The sequence below is a fragment of the Phaenicophaeus curvirostris genome, chromosome 5, assembly GCF_032191515.1.
Source record: "Phaenicophaeus curvirostris isolate KB17595 chromosome 5, BPBGC_Pcur_1.0, whole genome shotgun sequence".
Classification (NCBI taxonomy): Eukaryota; Metazoa; Chordata; class Aves; order Cuculiformes; family Cuculidae; genus Phaenicophaeus; species Phaenicophaeus curvirostris.
In genome coordinates, this window is record NC_091396.1 from 1,508,497 (window position 1) to 1,528,335 (window position 19,839).

Here is a 19,839-nt window from a genome sequence, read left to right on the forward strand (position 1 = left end):
GTCTATTGGGCAGCAAAGCCCCTCCCCTTGTGGGCGTGGCTTCGCTAGGCCACGCCCCCTCAACGGCTCCCGCACGCCCCGCCCCCTTTACGTCCTGACGCACGCCCCTTTACGTCGCGACGCACGCCCGCGGCGCCGCTCCCTCCCGGCCGCCATGGGCAAGAAGTCGCGCTCGGCGCCCGCTCGCCGGCCCATCCTCCGCCTCTCCCCTCCGGGGCCTCGCCGCGACGATTCCACCGCGGCTCCCGCTGCTGAAGGAACCGAGTCGGGTTCCGAGCCCGGTAACGGCGGCGGGGAAGCGGGGGAAGGGCTTTGTTGGGAGGGCGCGGCCTATATGAGGCCTCGTGGGCCGGGGGGGGGGGGGGCGCGCGGGGAGGGGCAAAGCCCCTCCCCGCGCCCCCCGCCCCCCCGCCCCCCCGGCCTTAAATCCTCGTATTTTAATGTTTTTTCCTTTACAGAGGAGCCCGAAGCTGTGGCGGAGCCTCCTCGCCTCGCCCCTAACCCGCCGCCCCCCGCGCCCGCCGCTGTCAAAGCCACAGGTGAGAGCCAAGAGGAGATTGAGGACTGGGGGGCTGGAAAAGCGCCCAGCAGGGAGCGAGAGGGTTTTTTTTGTGGAGAAATAAACCTCAGAGAGGCCAACTTCTCCGCTACACAGCGATGGAATGGTTTGAGGTGGAAGGGATTTACAAGCTCAGCCGGTTCCAAGCCTATTGTTGCGGAATTGTGGAATGGTTTGGGTTGGAAGGGACCTCAAAACCCATCCAATTCCCACCCCAGGGACACGTCTTGCTGGATCGGGGGCTCCAAGCCCCATCCAACCCGCCCTTGAACCCCTCCAGGGATGGGGCAGCCACCCCTGCTCTGGGCAACCTATTCCAGGGCCTCCCCACCCTCACAGCAAATCATTTCTCCTTCAGATCTCATCTCAATGTCCCCTCTATGGTTCCTTCAGTCTTTTTTTTTTGTTAAGGGGAGCTAATTATCCCTTTTTTCAATTTATTATCGAGATGGGGGTTTTATGCCCTTTTAAGTGCTTTTTATCTGAAGGACTGAGGTGTTTGAGCTCCCTGATCCAGTGTGTGGTGTCCCCGTGGCAGAGGGTGGAACCAGATGGGCTTTAAGGTCCCTTCCAAACCAACCTATTCCATCGTTGTCTATTTTTTCAGCATGAGCTGTGTCATTGCCCTCATTTTACCCTTTTTAGGGGTGGGGGGTGATGTAGAAACTCCCTCCGAGTCATTTGTTGATGTGGAAATGGTTTCTCATCCTAAACACGTAGGTTAGGAGATACTTTCTGCATAGTATGAGTTTTTTGACGGGGAAAACAAAGAGATGGAGGCGATTCTTATTATTATTGCTTATTATTAGCTCTTAAATAAACTTAATACCAATTTAATAATTAAAATATGGGTATTTTGGGAAGCAGTGATGCCCACCTCAGCAGGATGTGACATTTCCCACATCCAAGTCTTTTTCTCCAGGCTGGGAGCTGTTTTTCCTTTCTAGCATTGTTCCATCAGGGTTTTTTGCTCCTAGGAAAAGTGGTTCCAATTCCCAAGGTGCCCGGGGGGCGCCCCGATGGTTTTGGGGCTCAGGAGGTGTCCCCATGGATGTTTGGAAGAGGGGTGGGAGGTGTTTTTCCTGGAATGCTCAGGATGGGGGGTGCCTGACCCCCTCAGTCCGCCCGTTCCGCGGGATGGGTGGTGATGGGAAGTCCCGGCTCCGAGGCGGGATGAACGAGCTGCTGTCCTGTTCCCTGAGGATCTGCTGCTTCCTTTCCTTCCCCACCAGGTGGATTGTGCCTGCTGGGCGCCTACGCAGATAGCGACGACGAGGAGGGCGAAACCCCGGAGAAGGCAGCTCGTTCCACGGATGCAAATGGCAATAATTCAGCAGACATCGACAGCACGCTGGCCAACTTCCTAGCGGTCAGTGCGGCTCCGGAGAGAGCCGAGTTTCTCCTCGGGTGGTGGAAAGGGGGTTGTTTAGCTCTTCAGGATGTTTCCAATGGGCACGTTGGCTCCGGTTTTGCCTCGTCGGGATTCCAATTTGATGCTGGGATGTTATTTGTAACATCACGTAGTAGGCTGAGGGGAGACCTCTCTCCAACTCCCTGAGAGGAGGTTGTGGAGGGCTCTTCTCCCAAGGGACGAGAGGGAATGGCCTCAAGCTCCACCAGGGGAGGTTGAGGCTGAAAATTAGGAAAAATTTTTCCTGGAAAGGGTGATTGGTCCCTGGCAGAGGCTGCCCAGGGAGGGGGTTGAGTCCCCTTCCCTGGAGGGGCTTAAGGGCCGGGTGGACGAGGTGCTGAGGGACATGGGTTAGTGATTGATGGGAATGGTTGGACTCGATGATCTGCTGGGTCTTTTCCAACCTGGTGATTCTATGATTTTGTGCAGGAGATCGATGCCATCACGGCGCCTCCGCAGCCTTCCGAGCCCTCCGGTGCCTCCTCGGCGCTGCCCCCCATGCCTCCCCGCCCGGAGCCGAAGGAGCCGGGCCCGGGCCAGTCCTCCGGCACAGCAAACGGAGCGGGATCCACGCCGGCTCCGGAATGGCAGTACGACACCCAGTGCTCGCTGGCGGGAGGTGAGATCCTCAGACATTCCGGCTGCGCCGGTCGCCAGGGGCTGCTGTCCCAGCAGGAGCCAAAGGTGGTGTTAAAGGGGTCCCACTGGGGAAAGCAGGGTGACTGCAGCCTGGGAAGTGATCCAGGTGGTTCAGATCTCGTGGTGACAGCCTGTCCTTGTCTTTCTGGCAGTCGGGGAGCTGGAAATGGGTGACTGGCAGGAGGTGTGGGATGAGAATACCAGCTGCTATTACTACTGGAACACGCAGAGCAATGAGGTGACCTGGGAGCTGCCGCCGTACCTGGCGACGCAGGTCCAGGGCCTGCAGCACTACCAGCACGGGTGAGCGAGACTTCCAGCCCCACAGCGGGATGCACTGGGATGTGTTCTCCGTACTTGCCCTTCACTCCCTCTCCTCCTCTTCCTCAGCAGCACCGCAGCGGGAGCCAACGGCAGCTTCGTGGCGGCTGCCGAGCTGTATCCCCAGGAGAAGGGGGCCGCCCCGGGCAGCGTCGGCCGCGGGGCCAGCCTCGCCAAGCGGGAGGTGAAGAAAGTGAGTCAGATGCGCCAGGCACCACTTTCTGGTGGCCACAGGGGCTTGTAGGTGTCAATTTGGGCTTCCTCGGCAACAGCAGGTGGTTCTCTCTGCGTTTGTGGCCTGGAGAAGAGCTCTGGGGCATCCAGGCTCCTTCCTCTGCTGGCCTGGGGAGGGTAACCGTGGCTGCTGTAGTTGGCCCTGGGGAGAGCGCTCCTCGAATCCTGGGGTCAGTGCTGGGCCCCTCCCCGCCAGAAGGATGTTGAGGCTCTGGAGCGAGTGCAGAGAAGAGAACGGAGCTGGGGAAGGGGCTGGAGAAGAAGAGGAGCGGCTGAGAGAGCTGGGGGGGTTCAGCCTGGAGAAGAGGAGGCTGAGGGGAGACCTCCTTGCTCTCTGCAACTCCCTGAGAGGAGGTTGTGGAGAGGAGGGAGCTGGGCTCTTCTCCCAAGGGACAGGGGACAGGCCGAGAGGGAATGGCCTCAAGCTCCACCAGGGGAGGTTTAGGCTGAACATTAGGAAAAAATCTTTCCTGGAAAGGGTGATTGGGCAGTGTGCGAGGCTGCCCAGGGAGGGGTTTGAGTCCCCTTCCCTGGAGGGGTTTAAGGGCCGGGTGGCCGAGGTGCTGAGGGACATGGGTTAGTGATTGATGGGAATGGTTGGACTGGATGATCTGATGGGTCTTTTCCTACCGGGTGATTCTGTGATTCTGGAAAGCTGACACGGGATTTGACCTACAGGAAGTGAACGAAGGTGTCCAAGCCCTCTCTAACAGCGAGGAGGAGAAGAAGGGGGTGGCTGCCGCCCTCCTGGCACCGCTCCTGCCTGACGTGGTGAAGGAGGAAGAGGAGCGCTGGAGGAGAAAGGTGATCTGCAAGGAGGAGGTCGAGCCACCCCCAGAAGAGGAGGTGAAAGCGGAAGAGGCGACGGCTGCTCCTGAAGAGCCGGAGCCCAGCAGGGATCCCCTGGAAGAGACGCTGCCGGAGGATGTGTGCAGCGTGGTGCAGTCGGGAGAGAGCGCTGAGGAGGAGGAGGAGCAAGATACTCTAGAGCTGGAGATGGTGCTGGAGAGAAAGAAGGTAAGGAGACTTCTGTCATGGGAACGAGGCTGCAGGAATAGCTGGAAATGGAGCAGCAGGTGTTTGTGTCTCTCCTGCCTCCTTCATGAGAGGAACCCTGCGTTTCCTGTGCTGTTCCTAAATGGGATTGGGCTCCATAAGGATCTGGATGCTTGTCAGCCACAGCTTTCTGTGGATGCCCTGATTAGAGGAGGGGTTTGCTCTTCTTTCCCAAGTGACAGGGGGCAGGACGAGAGGAAATGGCCTCAAGCTCCACCAGGGGAGAAAATTTTTCACAGAAAGGGTGATTGGTCCCTGGCAGAGGCTGCCCAGGGAGGGGGTTGAGTCCCCTTCCCTGGAGGGGTTTAAGGGCCGGGTGGACAAGGCGCTGAGGGACACGGGTTAGTGATTGATGGGAATGATTGGACTTGATCCTATGGGTCTTTTCCAACCTGGTGATTCTGTGATTCTATGATTCTGCATCTTGGGAGAGCTCTGGCCCCTGACGTTCTGCTCACTGTCGCCTCTCTCTGCAGGCGGAGCTGCGTGCTTTGGAGGAAGGCGACGGCAGCGTTTCGGGCTCCAGCCCACTCTCGGATGGCAGCCAGTCGGCCTCACAGGACACGACCCGCAGGCTGGCCTCGAAGCGAGGGAAATGGAAACTGTTTGTCGGAGCCGCCAGCCCTGAATCTGCCAGCCGAGGCTCCACCAAGACGGGCCGAGAGAGCCCGGAAGCGGGAGAAACAGGTAATTGGAAAGGCAGGTGTTTGGAAAGGCTGCGGCCCTCTCCTGCTGGGATCTCCTTGCCATGAAGATGTGTGGGACACCTGGAGCCCCTCCTGGCATGAAGAGGAGCCGTGATGGGCACGGAGGTAACGTGGGATGGGCCGGTGCAGGGCAGAGCAGGGATGAGCCAGTGCTGTCTGAAATTCCGTCCTATAATTAAAGAAAATAATCAGCAGAGAGTCTACATCCAGCACAGGAGAACAGATAGGAGAGTGTCCATAGCCAGTGCTTTATCAGGAGAGGGAACACAGCAGTGTGATAACGGCATTACTGCATCCTACTGGCTTCTGCCTCCTCACACCACCATAAATCCTGACTGTGGTACACAGGGAGCGTTTCCCGTCCTCTTTTCATGTCGTGTTTTTAAGCTGGTGACAGTCACCACATTTCAAACCCACGGCGTGTTGGGTTTGGCTCCACACTTGCTCGTGTGATCTCAGCACGGGTGCTGGAGCAGCTCGGCCTTCCTTCTGGAAGAGCATCTCTGCCACTCCGTGTCCTGTCTCCAGCCAGGGCTTGGAAGGGCTTTAAAACCAGGTAAAAGCAGGATGTGGGGGAGTAAAGACCGAGCCCTGGCATTTGTTGTGAGAGAGTGTGAATGCTTTTGACTTTCTTTCCCGCAGTAACAACATTGCAGCCCTCTGGCACCACGTGCCTGTTCTATTACCGCACTTCCAAGTGAAGATTCCTTGTCCATAATCCCTGTTTCTGGAGGCTGCCAATGGCTCTGCCCCTTCCCAGCTCTCTGAAGCTGTTGGATGCAAACTGAGGGGTTTCTGAAGTCTCGTGCTGGTATTTCCTCTGCCGAGCCTTGGTTTGCCGTCTTTGGCTGGAGCTGAGCCATTCAGAAAGCTGAGAGAAGGAGACACCACAGCTTTTTCCAGGAAAAAAACAGTGTGGAGGTGCCCTGAACCTGGAGCAGGCTGTGTCCTGCTGCTGTGAGAGACTGTGCGTGCCCCAAACAGGGTTGATATTACCCTGACTAAGGCAGAGCCGCGATCCAGAGCTGCACAGCTGAGCTGGTGGAGTTTGTCTCAGGTGGATTTGCCAGAGGGCTTGTGTGCGCATGAGCAGAGCGTGCCTGGAGCCAGCTCTTCCCAGCAAGTTCCGTGCTTCCCTGGGAACAGGGAGCCACCTCTCACACAGCCTGTGTGACAATTGGCTTGGCTTATTAAATTATCAAGACCTTTTCTTGATGAATAATTAAACCGGCAAAGGTTAATTATTGCCTGCCTGGTGTTTAGCTCCATTCCCATTTCCCTGAACCCCCATTCTCCGGGCTGTCCCCGCTTCCTGTCCCAGCAGCTGTAATTCTCCGCTCCCTGTGCCGTTCTTCTGGAAAGACCCAGGCAGTGACCCGCTTTCCTTTTGAATTTCAGGCTTTTCTCGCTGGCTCCTGTAGGGAAGAGGCCCCGGCTCTTTCCCTGCTGTCTCTCACCACAACTAGCTCTTAGCACGCTGTTGCCACCCGGCGTTGGCAGCACTGTGCTAGGAGAAGGGCTCACTTGTCATTTCCTCTCCCACAGCAGCGAGCACGGAAGCAGCTGAAGGGAATTCAGACAAAGAGACAGAGTCTGAGGAGCCCCAGGAGAAAGCCAAAGCCCAAGGGGCACCAAAAATGGAAGAGGAAGAGCAAGACATAAAGGTATGGAGATGTGAAGGTGCGTGTCTGCGAGGTTCGTAGGGAACGCGGCCTCGGGAGCTCCCCAGGCCCTGGCTGGCTCGCTGCTCTCCCCAGGGCTCTCCATGCTGCCAGCAGCATGCAGGGATGCGCCAGCTCCCTCGGCCCAGGAGACAACTGAGCTCTAGGATGGGCTTCAGCCCAGCTGGAACCACCCTGCTGTGCCCTTCCGACAGCTCTAAACCTCAGGAGCCAGCAGCCAGGGCTTGGAAGTGCTTTAAAACCAGATAAAAGCAGGGTTTAGGGGTGTAAAGACCGAGCCCTGGGATTTGCAAGAGAGCAAGCAAATGCTTTTGACTTTCTTTTCCCCAATAACAACATTGCAGCCCTCTGGCACCACGTACCTCTTCCATTATCGCACTTCCAGGTGAAGAGTCGTTGTCTATTCCCTCTTGTTTCCAGAGGCTGCCAGTACCGGTCTCTGCCCCCTCACAACTCTCTGAAGCCGTTAGGTGCAGAGTGGAGGTTTCTGCAGCCTCGAGCTGGTATTTCCTCTCCCGAGCCTTGGTTTGCTCTTTCTGGCTCTGGCTGAGAATTCCTTCCTGAGCCATAGGAGGGACACGTGGAGGTGCAGGCTCTGGGGGCAGCAACACGGAGCAGCACGGGAGAGCTTTTCCTAATGATTCCTTGGTCACTCCGCACCGTGAGATCTTCTGTAGCCTTAAATTTGGCTCCAGAGCAATACTGATTTGTTAGCAAATGCTGCCTCCCTGTGCCAGATGGTTTGCAGATGGGGAATCACCGGCTCGTGAAAGAGCCCTGATGGAAACCCAATGCGAAAGATGAGCCAGAGATCATTTCCCACTACTTAATCATCTTCCAGGGTGAAAGGGAAGGGCTCTGTTATCGTCCTTGTGACAGATTGAGCTCCTCTCCCGTAAGAGAACCCCACACCGAGCTCCTCTCCCGTGAGAGATCTCCCCACCGAGCTCCTCTCCCGTGAGAGATCTCCCCACCGAGCTCCTCTCCCGTGAGAGATCTCCCCACCGAGCTCCTCTCCCGTGAGAGATCTCCCCACCGAGCTCCTCTCCCGTGAGAGATCTCCCCACTGAGCTCCTCTCCCGTGAGAGATCTCCCCACCGAGCTCCTCTCCCGTGAGAGATCTCCACACCGAGCTCCTCTCCCGTAAGAGATCTCCACACCGAGCTCCTCTCCCGTGAGAGATCTCCACACCGAGCTCCTCTCCCGTAAGAGATCTCCACACCGAGCTCCTCTCCCGTGAGAGATCTCCACACCGAGCTCCTCTCCCGTGAGAGATCTCCACACCGAGCTCCTCTCCCGTGAGAGATCTCCACACCGAGCTCCTCTCCCGTAAGAGAACCCCACACCGAGCCCCTCTCCCCTAAGAGATCTCCACACCGAGCTCCTCTCCCGTGAGAGATCTCCACACCGAGCTCCTCTCCCGTGAGAGATCTCCACACCGAGCTCCTCACCCGTAAGAGAACTCCAGCAGAGCTTTGAGATGTGATTTTCCCTGCCAAACCCCTGAGCCTCCCTCAGTGCAGCACCTATGTGGGGCTCATCCGGCTTCTAAATTAAGTTTATTTAAGAAGAGAGGGGGGGAAAAAGCCAGCAGCAGGGTCACGCTTGTTGGCTGCTGCACCCCAAGCTGTCCCGTCGGTGTCCCCTCCTGTCCCGGCGCCGGCAGAGCTCTGTGACAGACTGTGTGCTGTAGCGTGGTGCTTTCCCATGCAGGATCCGTTTAGAGCCGTGGAGGAATGCCGTCTCCTCGGGTAATGGGTACCGCTCGCTTCATCGGGTCCGGGTAATCTCTCTTCTCGCCAGCTTTCTGGTTTGCAGGAGATCTGCTCCTCCGCTGCGAAGTCACCCTCTGCTGTGGGATCTTCCCTGGCTTCTCCGTAGCCACATTAATGTGGGAATTCATTTCCCTGCCTCAGGCTTCTCTAGTGCTTCATGTCTGTCTGGCCCGTGCCCCTCTCTGGAGACAGTCGCCGCGCTGTCGGCTTTGGGAACCTCCCAAAGCCTTTTCCTCTGAAGAGAGAGAAGGAAAACAGAAATGTTTAGAGCCCTCCTCAAAGCAATCGTGGCGCCGCCTGCGGGCGTCCACCCCATTTCTGCTCCGGATCGCTCCCCAGCTTGTCGCTGCTTTCACACAGCGCCCTCCGCGCGGGCAAATCCTGTGTCCCCGTGCAGCGCCCGGATCGGAGGTTTGACTCCTTGAGGAGCGGCGTTCGCTGCGGGCTGGTGGCTGTCTCTGCTCGGGAGTAAATCCAGAGCCGTTACCCCTCTCCCGCGCTTTCCAGCTAGCGCCTCGGGAAAGCGGCACTGACGAAGTCTGGAATTTGGCCCAAATTCCCGGCCCGTTTCCTTCGGGAAGCGGTTGCGGCGGTGTATTTAACACTTGCTGCCCTGGCTGGTGCTCTGCGGTAACTCCAGAGCTGCAGAGCAGAGGCAGGCCGAGCCCACACCCACTTGTGGCTGGTGCGGAGCGATGCCCGCGCTGGGGGCTGTGGCTGGGAGTAGGGAAAGCTCCGCTCGCAGGAGCTGGGAGTCGTTGGCACTTCCTGCGGCTCTAGAGAGAGGTCGTCCCACCACCCCATCCCTGGGGCGCAGAGGAGGGGGTGACGGGGACATCCCAGTCCCGCCAGGCTGAGGGGCCCCGGGTGGTCCCGGATCCCAATCACCAGGGAGGGCCTGGAGGCCGCAGCAGCCCGGAGCCGCGCCCCGAGGGCGGCTCTTTATTGTGCCCTTTCTCCCTGGCAGTTTCAGATCGGAGAGCTGGCAAACACTCTGACCAACAAACTGGAATTCCTGGGCATCAACAGACAATCTATCTCCAACTTCCACATGTTGCTGTTGCAGACAGAGGTAACCGAGCCTTCGCCCCTCGCTCCGGCCTTGTGTTCCGAAGCGGATCAGATACTGTCCGCCCGTGCTGCGGGAACACCGGCACCGCGCGTCTTCCCGCCTCCTGCAGGGCCCTTCTCGGCGGGGGGAGAGCATGGCTTTGCGCGGAGGCGGTGTCTTCCTCCTGGCCCCCGTAAGGGAAAGCCTCCCAGACCTCGTGTCCTGGCCCGAGGTTCCGCTCGCGGCCTCCCTCAACGCCTTCCCCCGGTTCTTGCCCTCTAGACCCGCATTGCAGACTGGCGAGAAGGTGCTCTCAATGGAAACTACCTCAAACGCAAACTCCAAGACGCAGCCGAACAGCTAAAACAATACGAAATAAACGCCACCCCTAAAGGCTGGTCCTGCCACTGGGACAGGTACGCGCTCTCCTACCTTTCTCACCTTTCATCTCTGACATCTCAGACATGATTTGTGACCATCACCACCTGACGACGTTGGCGCCGCCTCTGGCAGACTGAGAGCAGCTTCTGTGTTAGCAGTGCTGGGCAGGCAGAGAAAAAACCCTCCGGCACTCGCAGAGTTTGGGGCCGGCCGACCCTTAACTGGAGGATGCAAACGGAGTGCTCGGTGCTTTTTGAGACGGAGCTGCTTTCCCTGATCGGACAGAGCTGGTTTTCAACTCTCGCGAGCGTCAAGCGCTGCGGAGGGCGGGCCTGGGGGGTCGCGCATGCGAGAGCTCTGTGAACTTTTCAGGATCTCTGGATCACCTCTTCTGACCAACAGCTCTGACAAAGGACAAACCCCAACTCACCGACGGAACGAAGAACGAGATTTCTGTCTCCTGCCAGCAGGTCAGACCCAAACATTTCTTTGTCTATTTGGCTTTCTTGATTCGTTTGCCGTTGTTTGAAATCTTTGCTCTTTTGTTTTTCAGCTCCCAGATCCGCTCCCTCTCTCTAGCATTCACTGTGTGTTTGACACCAAGAGTAGCATAAGCGCGGCCTCCACGGGGTTAGGGGAGCAGCCCCTTCTCTCCGTCGGAGGGCGGCTTTCAGCCAAGGGTGCCGGCTGAAAGTCCCAGTGCTAGCGAGACGTCGCTGGGCTGCGTGCCGGCTGCCCTGCCCGGCCGTCCCCTCCCCTCGGAGCGAGGGGGCTCAGGGCGACGTTCGCGCAGCCAGCAAAACGCCAAAGAGCTTTGAGCCGGCCGGCTCGGGCCTCTCCTGCCTCTGTCCTCAAAGTTGTTTGTGTTTGGGAGCGGCAGCCCTGCTGCCGAAGGGTCTTCCCTGCGAGAGCGCACGGCAGGCCCGCCTCGGAGTGTCCGTTCCGGAGAAGGGAATCTAAAGCCTCCTTCTCTTTCTTGTGATTTAGGGAGCATAGACGCTATTTCTATGTTAACGAGCGCTCAGGAGAGTCCCAATGGGAGTTCCCCGAAGGGGAGGACGAAGAGGAGGGACAGCGAGTCACCGACGGAAAAGCCGACGGTCCTCCTAAACCACCCCCCAAAGACAAAGGAGAGCACGCCGGGGACAACGCCGAGCGCCCCACAGGTACAGCCGGGGAGCTGGGGGGGCTGCTGTACCGCTCTGGGGGGGTGTGGGGCCCCAGGAAGCACTGGAGCAGCCGGAGGTGCTGCCTCTGGCTCTGGGCACCTCGTGGTGGCTGTAACAGGGTGAGGACGAGGGCCGCTCCCACATCCTGCACTTGGGGCACAACAACCCTGAGCAGCTCCAGCCTAGGAGAAGGCTGGCTGGAAACTGCCTGGAGGAGAAGGACCTGGGGGCGTTGGTTGAACAGGAGCCAGCAGGGGCCCAGGGGGCCAAGAAGGCCAAGGGCATCTGGGCTTGGATCAGACCCGGCATGGCCAGCAGGGCCAGGGAGGTTCTTCTCCCTCTGGGCTCGGCCCTGGGGAGAGCGCTCCTCGAATCCTGGGGTCAGTGCTGGGCCCCTCCCCACAAGAAGGATGTTGAGGCTCTGGAGCGAGTGCAGAGAAGAGAACGGAGCTGGGGAAGGGGCTGGAGAAGAAGAGGAGCGGCTGAGAGAGCTGGGGGGGTTCAGCCTGGAGAAGAGGAGGCTGAGGGGAGACCTCCTTGCTCTCTGCAACTCCCTGAGAGGAGGTTGTGGAGAGGAGGGAGCTGGGCTCTTCTCCCAAGGGACAGGGGACAGGCCGAGAGGGAATGGCCTCAAGCTCCACCAGGGGAGGCTCAGGCTGGACAGCAGGAAAAAATATTTCCTGGAAAGGGTGATTGGTCAGTGTCCGAGGCTGCCCAGGGAGGGGGTTGAGTCCCCTTCCCTGGAGGGGTTTAAGGGCCGGGTGGCCGAGGTGCTGAGGGACATGGGTTAGTGATTGACGGGAATGGTTGGACTCGATGATCCGGTGGGTCTCTTCCAACCTGGTGATTCTCTGAGTCTAAGATCCGGGCTGTTGCCGTGGGTTTCAGGGGTCACAGCAGGGCCAGGGAAGGCTCCGTGGCCGGAGCTCTGGCTGCTCCCAGGCAGGCGCAGGCCGGAGGCAGCGGGCCTGAGCCGGGGTGTTGAAGGCGGTGTCGCTGTGTATTCTTCAGGCTCCCTTTGTAAAGAATCCTTCTCAGGCCAAGTCCCTGCGACGTCTCTCATGCCGGTCACTCCATTTTGGACTCTGCTTCAGTCCTCTGTCCCGGTCCTCCAACCACCTTTGCCTTTGGAAATGCCTCCGCCGCCTCCGCCGCCCCCGGACTCGCCGCCACCGCCGCCGCCGCCACCCCCGCCTCCCGGAGAAGACGGCGAGATCCAGGAAGTGGAGATGGAAGACGAGGGGGGCGAGGAGCCACCCGCGCCAGGAACCGAGGAGGACGGGCCTCTGAAGCCGCTCCCGCGCCCGGCAGCCGGCGGCACCCAGGTGAGCGGCGGCACCGCCGGGTGAAACCGCGGCTCGGCGCTGCCAGGGCCCCGGCGCGGCGCTCACCTCGACTCTCCCTTCCAGGGCACCGCTGAGCCGAGCCCGACACCGCTGCTGTCGGCCAAGCCACAGAAGAGGAAAGCCGTGGAGATGAGCCCGGGGCTGATGCAGCGCACGGCCACCATCGGCAGCTGCCCGGTCATCTACAGCCAGCCCCTGATGGCCGCCGGCAAGTACCAGCCATCAGCGGTGCCGCTCGCTTCCCTGAGGCCGCGCCAGCGGCTGCAGAGCGAGATCCAGGGCCGGCCCGGTCTCCGCATGGCACCGGGCCACGCCAGCCCCCAGCCTGCCGCGCTGGGGCTGCAGTCCGGCTACCTCGGTGTGACCGCGCCGGCCGTCATGAGCTACTCCGAGTGCGCCGCGTCCGTCAGCCTGGCCGCTGCCGCTGCCGTGCAGCCGACGCCGGCACGGGGAGCCCTGCCCGCTGCCGGCACCACCGAACAGCCCCCGCCGCCGCCGCCGCCCCAAACGCCTCCGCCTCCTGCTCCCAAGGCGCCGCCGCCGCCCGAGAAGGAGAAGCCGAGGAAGAGCCGGAAGGACAAGGTAGGCGATGCTGTGCCGGTCCGGCAGCGGGCACCCTGCTCTGCCTCTCCGGCCGCTCTCACCGCGGCCTTGAATTCCTCACACAGGGCAAGAAGGCCAAGACGAAGATGCCGTCGCTGGTGAAGAAGTGGCAGAGCATCCAGCGGGAGCTGGACGAGGAGGAGAACTCCAGCTCCAGCGAGGAGGACCGCGAGACCACGGCCCAGCGGCGCATCGAGGAGTGGAAGCAGCAGCAGCTGATGAGGTAGGAGCCCTGGTTGCTCTCCCGGGGCCGGCCGTGCTTCCCCGTGGCACGTTGCTCGCTCGGCTCCTCCTGGCGGGGCCGTTTCCTCGGTCCCTCTAAAAGCAGGGAGCTGGTCTCCGCGTCTCCAGGCGCACGCGAGGCAGTGGGGAGCGTCTCCTTGCCTTTCCTGGGCTCTGACCCCTTGTGTTCTCCCCGCAGCGGCATGGCCGAGAGGAACGCCAACTTCGAGGCGCTGCCGGAGGACTGGCGAGCGCGCCTCAAGCGCAGGAAAACCGCCTCGAGCACGTGAGGTGCCGCCCTGCTCTTCTCTCTTTTTGTTTTTTTACAGATGTACAGTTCCCACCCCCTCCCTCCACCAATAAATCGTAGCAGTTTGGGACGCGCCGGCTGGTTGAGTGGGGCCGGGCCTGGGGCCGTGGTGGCTACAGGGGCGTGGAAGCACGGAATGGTTTGGGTTGGAAGGGACCGCAAAGCCCCATCCAACCTGGCCTTGAACCCCTCCAGGGATGGGGCAGCCACCCCTGCTCTGGGCAGCCTGGGCCAGGGCCTCCCCACCCTCACAGCAAAACATTTCTCCCCAAGATCTCATCTCAAACTCCCCTCTTGCAGCTCCAAACTGTTCCTCTCGTCCTGTGCCCCCGAGGGCAGCCAGCTCCTCCTGGAAGCCTGAGGGGAGATGGTGCAGCGGGAGCAGGGCCCAGAGGTGGCTCTGGTGTGGCTGATCCCAGGGCATTTTGCTTCACCCTTTACAAATCACCGTTTCAGCATCCTGGTCTGTGTCAGGAACAGCGTGGCCAGCAGGAGCAGGATCATTCCTGAGGCTCCACCTTGAATCCTGGGTTCAGTTTTGGGTCCCTCACTCCAAGAAGGACATGGAGGGGCTGGAGCGCGTCCAGAGAAGGGAATGGAGCTGGGGAAGGGGCTGGAGAACAGGGTTATGAGAGGCAGCTGAGAGACCTGGGGCTGTTTAGATGGAGAAAAATCATAGAATCACCAGGCTGGAAAAGACCTCTTGGATCATCAAGTCCAACTATTCCTATCTGCCACTAAGCCAGGTCTCTGAGACCCTCGTCTAGTCATCTTTGAACCTCCTCCAAGGATGGTGACTCAACCCCCTCCCTGGGCAGCCTCGGACACTGCCCAATCACCCTTTCCAGGAAAGATTTTTTCCTGCTGTCCAGCCTGACCCTCCCCTGGTGGAGCTTGAGGCCGTTCCCTCTCGGCCTGTCCTCTGTCCCTTGGGAGAAGAGCCCAGCTCCCTCCTCTCCACAACCTCCTCTCAGGGAGTTGCAGAGAGCAATGAGGTCTCCCCTCAGCCTCCTCTTCTCCAGGCTGACCCCCCCCAGCTCTCTCAGCCGCTCCTCTTCTTCTCCAGCCCCTTCCCCAGCTCCGTTCTCTTCTCCGGACGCGCTCCAGCCCCTCAAGGCCCTTCTTGCCACGAGGGGCCCAGACGGAGCCCAGGACTGAAGGCAGAGGAGGCTCCTGGAGAGCAGGAGGAGGCGAGGTGGATGCTGGGCTCTTCACCCAAGGGAGGGGATGAGAGGAATCGGCCTCAAGCTGTGCCGGGGCCCGTCCGAGTCGGACACCGGGAACAATTTCTTCACGCAGAGGGCTCTCAGCCCTGGCAGAGGCCGCCCGGGGAGCCCCATCCCCGTCGGGGTTCAGGAGGCGCTCGGAGCTGGCTCCGGGGAGAACGGGGACGGCTGGACCCGCTCCCAGCGCCCCCCGCCCTGCTCTGACGCCCCCAGGGCCCCGTTTCCATGGCGACGCGACGCCCGTCTCGTCGTCGCGCTGCCCCAGACCGGAAGTGCGTCATCGCCGCGCCGGAAGTGGGTGGGGGAAGGCGGAAGCGCTGTCGGGGCCGGGGGCAGCATGGCGGACGCGGCCTCGCAGGTGCTGCTGGGCTCGGGGCTCACGGTGCTCTCGCAGCCCCTCATGTACGTGAAGGTGCTCGTGCAGGTAAGGGCGGGACCGCTCCGCTACCGGCACCGGCTGGGGCGGCGCGGGCGGGGCGGGCGCCGGTACCGGCTGCGGGGGGCGAGGTGGTGCGGGATTCACGGGTACCGGTGGCACGGGCTGCGGCTGGTGGCGGGGGGCACCGGCTGCACGGGCTTGGGGGGCGGAGGGGGCACCGGTACCGGCTGTACGGGCGGGGGTGGGTCCTCCGGGACTGGCTATACGGGCTGTGGAGGCGGGGGGGCCCCGGTACCGGCTGCACGGTCTGTGGTTGGGGGGGGCCCCGGTACCGGCTGCATGAGCTGGGGGAGGCACCAGTACAGGCTACTGGGAGCTAGCGGGGCACCGGTACTGGCAGTGGTGCCAGTGGCTGGGCCAGCGCAGGGCTCACGGTACCGGGGGTGGAAACTGAGTCCGGTACCGGCCGCGGGGGGCGGGTTTCGGGCTCGGTGCCAGTACCGGCTCCGGTGCCGCCGCAGGTCGGGTACGAGCCGCTGCCGCCCACCCTGGGCAGGAACATCTTTGGGCGCCAGGTCTACCAGCTCCCCGGTCTCTTCGCCTACGGTGAGTGCGGCCCCGGGTCCCCGTCCCCACGGGGCTCGCAGGGGCCTCGGGGCCGGTTGCCGGTGGCGTGACCGGTGCCCGCTGTCCCCAGCCAAGCACATCGTGAAGGTGGACGGCCGAGCGGGACTCTTCAAGGGCCTCGCCCCGCGACTCTGCTCCAGCGCCATCGGCACCGTCGTGCACAGCAAAGTGCTGCAGGTACCGGCACGGGGCGGGACGTGGAACCGGGGGAACTGGGGCGCCAGGAGCCCACGGCTCCTCCCTGCAGCGCCGGCTGCAGCGTCCGGCCCTGCTCACCCTGCCCTTTGCTCCACAGCAGTACCAGGAGGCCGAGCAGGCTGAGGTGAGCGTAGAGCTGCTGCCTGCCTCTCTTCCCTCCCCATCGCTTTCTTTGCTTCCCTCCCCATCGCTTTCTTCGCTTCCCTCCCCATCCCTCCCTTCCCTTCCCTCCCCATCCCTCCCTTCCCTTCCCTCCCCGTCCCTCTCCTCCCTTCCCTCCCCGTCCCTCTCCTCCCTTCCCTCCCCGTCCCTCTCCTCCCTTCCCTCCCCGTCCCTCTCCTCCCTTCCCTCCCCGTCCCTCTCCTCCCTTCCCTCCCCGTCCCTCTCCTCCCTTCCCTCCCCGTCCCTCTCTTCCCTTTCCTCCCCATCCTTTTCCTTCCTTCCCTCCCTCCCCCTTTCTTTCCCTGCCTGTCCCCTTCCTTCCATCCCCATCTCCTTCCTTCTCTCCTATCCTTGCTATTTTTCCTTCCCTCTCTCCCTCGTGCTGTTTCCCTCTCTCCCTCGTGCTGTTTCCCTCTCTCCCTCGTGCTGTTTCCCTCTCTCCCTCGTGCTGTTTCCCTCTCTCCCTCGTGCTGTTTCCCTCTCTCCCTCGTGCTGTTTCCCTCTCTCCCTCGTGCTGTTTTCCTCTCTCCCTCGTGCTGTTTCCCTCTCTCCCTCGTGCTCTTTCCTCTCTCCCTCGCATTCCTCTCTCTCTCTTCTTCCTTATACCTCACCTTATCCCCCTTCTCTCTCTGTCTCATCCTTCTACTCCTCCCTCTTCCCCTCCTCTCTTTTTTTCCCCCCTGCCTTCCCTCCCTCTCTCCCCTCCGGAGCTGCCGCTCCCTCTCTGCGAGTCCGGAGCCCTTTGGTGACGGCGAGGAGCGCGCGGTTCCTCTCCCCGCCCGACCCCTCTTCCCTTTCCCAGCCTGGCGCCGGCAAGAAGGAGCCCGTGTCCTCGCTGGAGCAGGTGCTCAAGGAGGTGAGGAAGAGCAGGGGGGCGCCGGGGCGGCAGAGGGGCCGCTCTCCAGCTCTGCCCACCGCCTTCCCCTCCCCTGACGTCCCGTTTCTCCCCAGACGTCCCGGGAGATGGTCGCTCGCTCCGCCGCCACGCTCGTCACCCACCCCTTTCACGGTAGGTGCCGCGTAGGGAGCTGGGAACGGCGCGGGGCGGCGCTGAGCCCCGGCTGTGATCGCGCTCTCTCTGCCCGCAGTGATCACCCTGCGCTGCATGGTGCAGTTCATCGGCCGCGAGACCAAGTACAGGTAGGCACAGGGAGCTGCCGGGCGGGCACGCCGCCTCGCCGAGGCCCCGCTGAGCCCGCAACTCTCCTTTTCCTCCCCGGCACAGCGGCACGCTCGGCGCCTTCGCCACCATTTACCGGGAAGAGGGAATCCTGGGCTTCTTCGCGTGAGTGCTCGTGACGCGGGATCCGTCCCTGGGATCCCCTCTCCCAGCTCCTGTCTCCCTCTGCCCTCCCGAGCGGGATTCCCGGCAAGCCCGGGATTGACGGCGGTGACATCCAGTGCCTGGGGGCTTGGAAACAGAGCAGCCCTTCCCAGAAATGCTGCTCACCGGGTGGCTGGGCTCCCTCTGGGTCTTCTTGGAGCCTTTTATCCGAGCATCCCTGTTCCCAGGCTGGATTTCCCCCTCCACCCAGCTTTTCCCTGGCTCCCGGTCTTCCCCAGGCTCACGTTCCTGCTGCCTCCTCTCTTCCAGCGGCCTCATCCCGCGCCTCCTCGGGGACATCCTTTCCCTCTGGCTCTGCAATATGCTGGCCTACCTCATCAACACCTACGCACTGGAGAACGGGGTACGGGCTCCGCACCCTCCTTGGGGAGCCGGGGACCCCCCCGGTGGCATCACCGGGACTGGGAAGGGCCCTGGGTCAATCCAAGGGGACAGAGCAGCTCCGTGTGGCGGCTGATGGAGCCTTTTCTCCTCCTGTAGGTCTCAACCATGACTGAGATGAAGAGCTACTCCCAGGCAGTCACTGGAGTGAGTACAACCCGGGTACTGGTGCTGTTCCAGCCCTGCTCAGTGTCTTTATCAACGACCTGGATGAAGGCACCGAGTGCGCCCTGAGCAAGTTTGGAGATGACACTGAGCTGGGTGGGAGCTGGATCTGCTGGAGGGTCGGGAGGCTCCAAAGGGGTCTGAACAGGCTGGATCCATGGGCTGAGACCAACGGCAGGAGGTTCAACGAGGCCAAATGGCGGGTCCTGCCCTTGGGGCACAACAACCCTGAGCAGCTCCAGCCTAGGAGAAGGCTGGCTGGAAACTGCCTGGAGGAGAAGGACCTGGGGGGGTTGGTTGAACAGGAGCCAGCAGGGGCCCAGGGGGCCAAGAAGGCCAAGGGCATCTGGGCTTGGATCAGACCCAGCGTGGCCAGCAGGGCCAGGGAGGTTCTTCTCCCTCTGGCCTCGGCCCTGGGGAGAGCGCTCCTCGAATCCTGGGGTCAGTGCTGGGCCCCTCCCCACAAGAAGGATGTTGAGGCTCTGGAGTGAGTGCAGAGAAGAGAACGGAGCTGGGGAAGGGGCTGGAGAAGAAGAGGAGCGGCTGAGAGAGCTGGGGGGGTTCAGCCTGGAGAAGAGGAGGCTGAGGGGAGACCTCATTGCTCTCTGCAACTCCCTGAGAGGAGGTTGTGGAGAGGAGGGAGCTGGGCTCTTCTCCCAAGGGACAGGGGACAGGCCGAGAGGGAATGGCCTCAAGCTCCACCAGGGGAGGGTCAGGCTGGACAGCAGGATGAAATATTTCCTGGCAAGGGTGATTGGGCAGTGTCCGAGGCTGCCCAGGGAGGGGGTTGAGTCACCTCGCAGCCTTGGCAGGGTTTACATGGATCCTGTGGCCGGGGCTCTCTCCAGGGGTTCCATAGGGCTCTTTGGGGGTTTGGGGAGGGAACCAGGGATCCGTGGCGGCTCCGCGGCCGACCAGCCCCGCTCTCCCTGCAGTTCTTCGCCAGCATGCTGACCTACCCCTTCGTGCTGGTCTCCAACCTCATGGCTGTCAACAACTGCGGGTGAGTCCCCCCGGCTCTGAGCCGCATCGGCTCCCGGGTGGCTTTTCTGGAGCTCCCGCTTGGCAGAGGTTCCCAGTGCGCGGCGGGGTTGGATTCCTGGGGTTGGACGCGTGGCGAGGAGCCCGGCATCGACCGAGGCTGATCTGATTGTGGAGCTGGAGAGGGAAAACGGCTCCCGCTCCACCAGCTCGGCCCCGAGTGGGAATAATTCCCTCTGGATCTCCCTTCCCCAGGCTGGCCGGGGGCCTCCTGCCCTACGCCCCCTCTTATTCCTCGTGGCTGGATTGCTGGAGCCAGCTCCGCAGGGAGGTAAGCGGCCGGAGCCGGGATGCAGAGAGGAGCTGGTTGAGATCCCTGGGGGGGCTCCCGAGGGTCTCCCCGATCCACCCAGCTCTGCTCTTCTCCCTCTTCCAGGGCAACATGAGCCGAGGGAACAGCCTGTTTTTCCGCAAGGTGCCCGCAGGGAAGCGCTACGTGTGGGACGAGAGGAGGTTTCGCTGAAGCCGGAGCCGAGAGGGGAATCGCAGAGCTGAGGCCGAGCTCCGGAGGCGAAAACCAAAGGGAGAGTGATGATTTCTATACAGTTTTTTAAAATCATTTAGTGCTGAGAGATGAAGGCGGCTGTCTCGGGGTGTCTGTTGCTCTCCGGCGCCGTGTCCTTGTTATTCCCTGCTCTTCCCTAACCCTTTATCCACTGGGCTGGGGGTGGGATTGATCCCAGCAGACACCGTCGTGTCCATCCTCTCACCTCCATCATCTCTCCTCCACCGAAAATCCCTCTTCTGCTTCCTCCGGCCTCGTTCCAGGAGGCTTTTCCCACCTTTGGACCCGGTCAGGGCTGTTGCGAGAGCAGGAATTCCTGCCTGGAACCTTCTCCTCCCTTCCCG

At 61.5% G+C, this 19,839-nt stretch overlaps 2 protein-coding genes across 8 annotated transcripts; both read left to right on the plus strand.

Annotated features, from left to right (window-relative positions):
* Positions 1-128: 128 nt before the first annotated feature.
* FNBP4 (formin binding protein 4) lies at positions 129-13,536 on the plus strand. Of its 6 annotated transcripts, none has more exons than XM_069857223.1 (17): positions 129-281; positions 459-539; positions 1,792-1,928; positions 2,400-2,589; positions 2,762-2,912; positions 3,000-3,123; positions 3,843-4,181; positions 4,697-4,907; positions 6,473-6,591; positions 9,352-9,456; positions 9,718-9,851; positions 10,189-10,286; positions 10,804-10,982; positions 12,080-12,310; positions 12,395-12,913; positions 13,000-13,157; positions 13,356-13,536. In XM_069857223.1, exons 1-17 carry the CDS (start codon positions 155-157, stop codon positions 13,444-13,446), a joined length of 2,994 nt encoding a protein of 997 aa, XP_069713324.1. In that variant the 5' UTR covers positions 129-154; the 3' UTR covers positions 13,447-13,536. The 6 variants fall into 6 exon arrangements, with proteins under 6 accessions (XP_069713324.1, XP_069713329.1, XP_069713326.1 ...); XM_069857228.1 differs by having other exon boundaries at positions 10,219-10,286; XM_069857225.1 differs by having other exon boundaries at positions 6,476-6,591.
* A 1,466-nt stretch (positions 13,537-15,002) lies between these two features.
* Positions 15,003-19,568, plus strand: MTCH2 (mitochondrial carrier 2). 2 transcript variants are annotated; one of them, XM_069857278.1, is made up of 13 exons: positions 15,003-15,116; positions 15,593-15,677; positions 15,769-15,875; positions 15,994-16,020; positions 16,861-16,914; positions 17,010-17,067; positions 17,147-17,198; positions 17,284-17,343; positions 17,653-17,746; positions 17,884-18,007; positions 18,885-18,952; positions 19,186-19,261; positions 19,367-19,568. In XM_069857278.1, the coding sequence occupies exons 1-13, from the start codon at positions 15,030-15,032 to the stop codon at positions 19,483-19,485; spliced, it is 1,011 nt and encodes a 336-aa protein (XP_069713379.1). In that variant the 5' UTR covers positions 15,003-15,029; the 3' UTR covers positions 19,486-19,568. The 2 variants fall into 2 exon arrangements, with proteins under 2 accessions (XP_069713379.1, XP_069713380.1); XM_069857279.1 differs by having other exon boundaries at positions 17,884-17,931.
* The last annotated feature ends 271 nt before the right edge of the window (positions 19,569-19,839 follow it).

Excerpts from the sequence above, each read along its gene's own strand:
- FNBP4 (XM_069857223.1), top strand. The coding sequence starts at position 155 with ATGGGCAAGAAGTCGCGCTCGGCGCCCGCTCGCCGGCCCATCCTCCGC. Across the intron at positions 12,914-12,999 it reads GGAAGAGCCGGAAGGACAAG|GGCAAGAAGGCCAAGACGAA; the intron begins GTAGGCGATGCT and ends TTCCTCACACAG. Across the intron at positions 13,158-13,355 it reads AAGCAGCAGCAGCTGATGAG|CGGCATGGCCGAGAGGAACG; the intron begins GTAGGAGCCCTG and ends TTCTCCCCGCAG.
- MTCH2 (XM_069857278.1), top strand. The coding sequence starts at position 15,030 with ATGGCGGACGCGGCCTCGCAGGTGCTGCTGGGCTCGGGGCTCACGGTG. Across the intron at positions 16,021-16,860 it reads AGGAGGCCGAGCAGGCTGAG|CCTGGCGCCGGCAAGAAGGA; the intron begins GTGAGCGTAGAG and ends TCCCTTTCCCAG. Across the intron at positions 17,747-17,883 it reads CCTACGCACTGGAGAACGGG|GTCTCAACCATGACTGAGAT; the intron begins GTACGGGCTCCG and ends CTCCTCCTGTAG.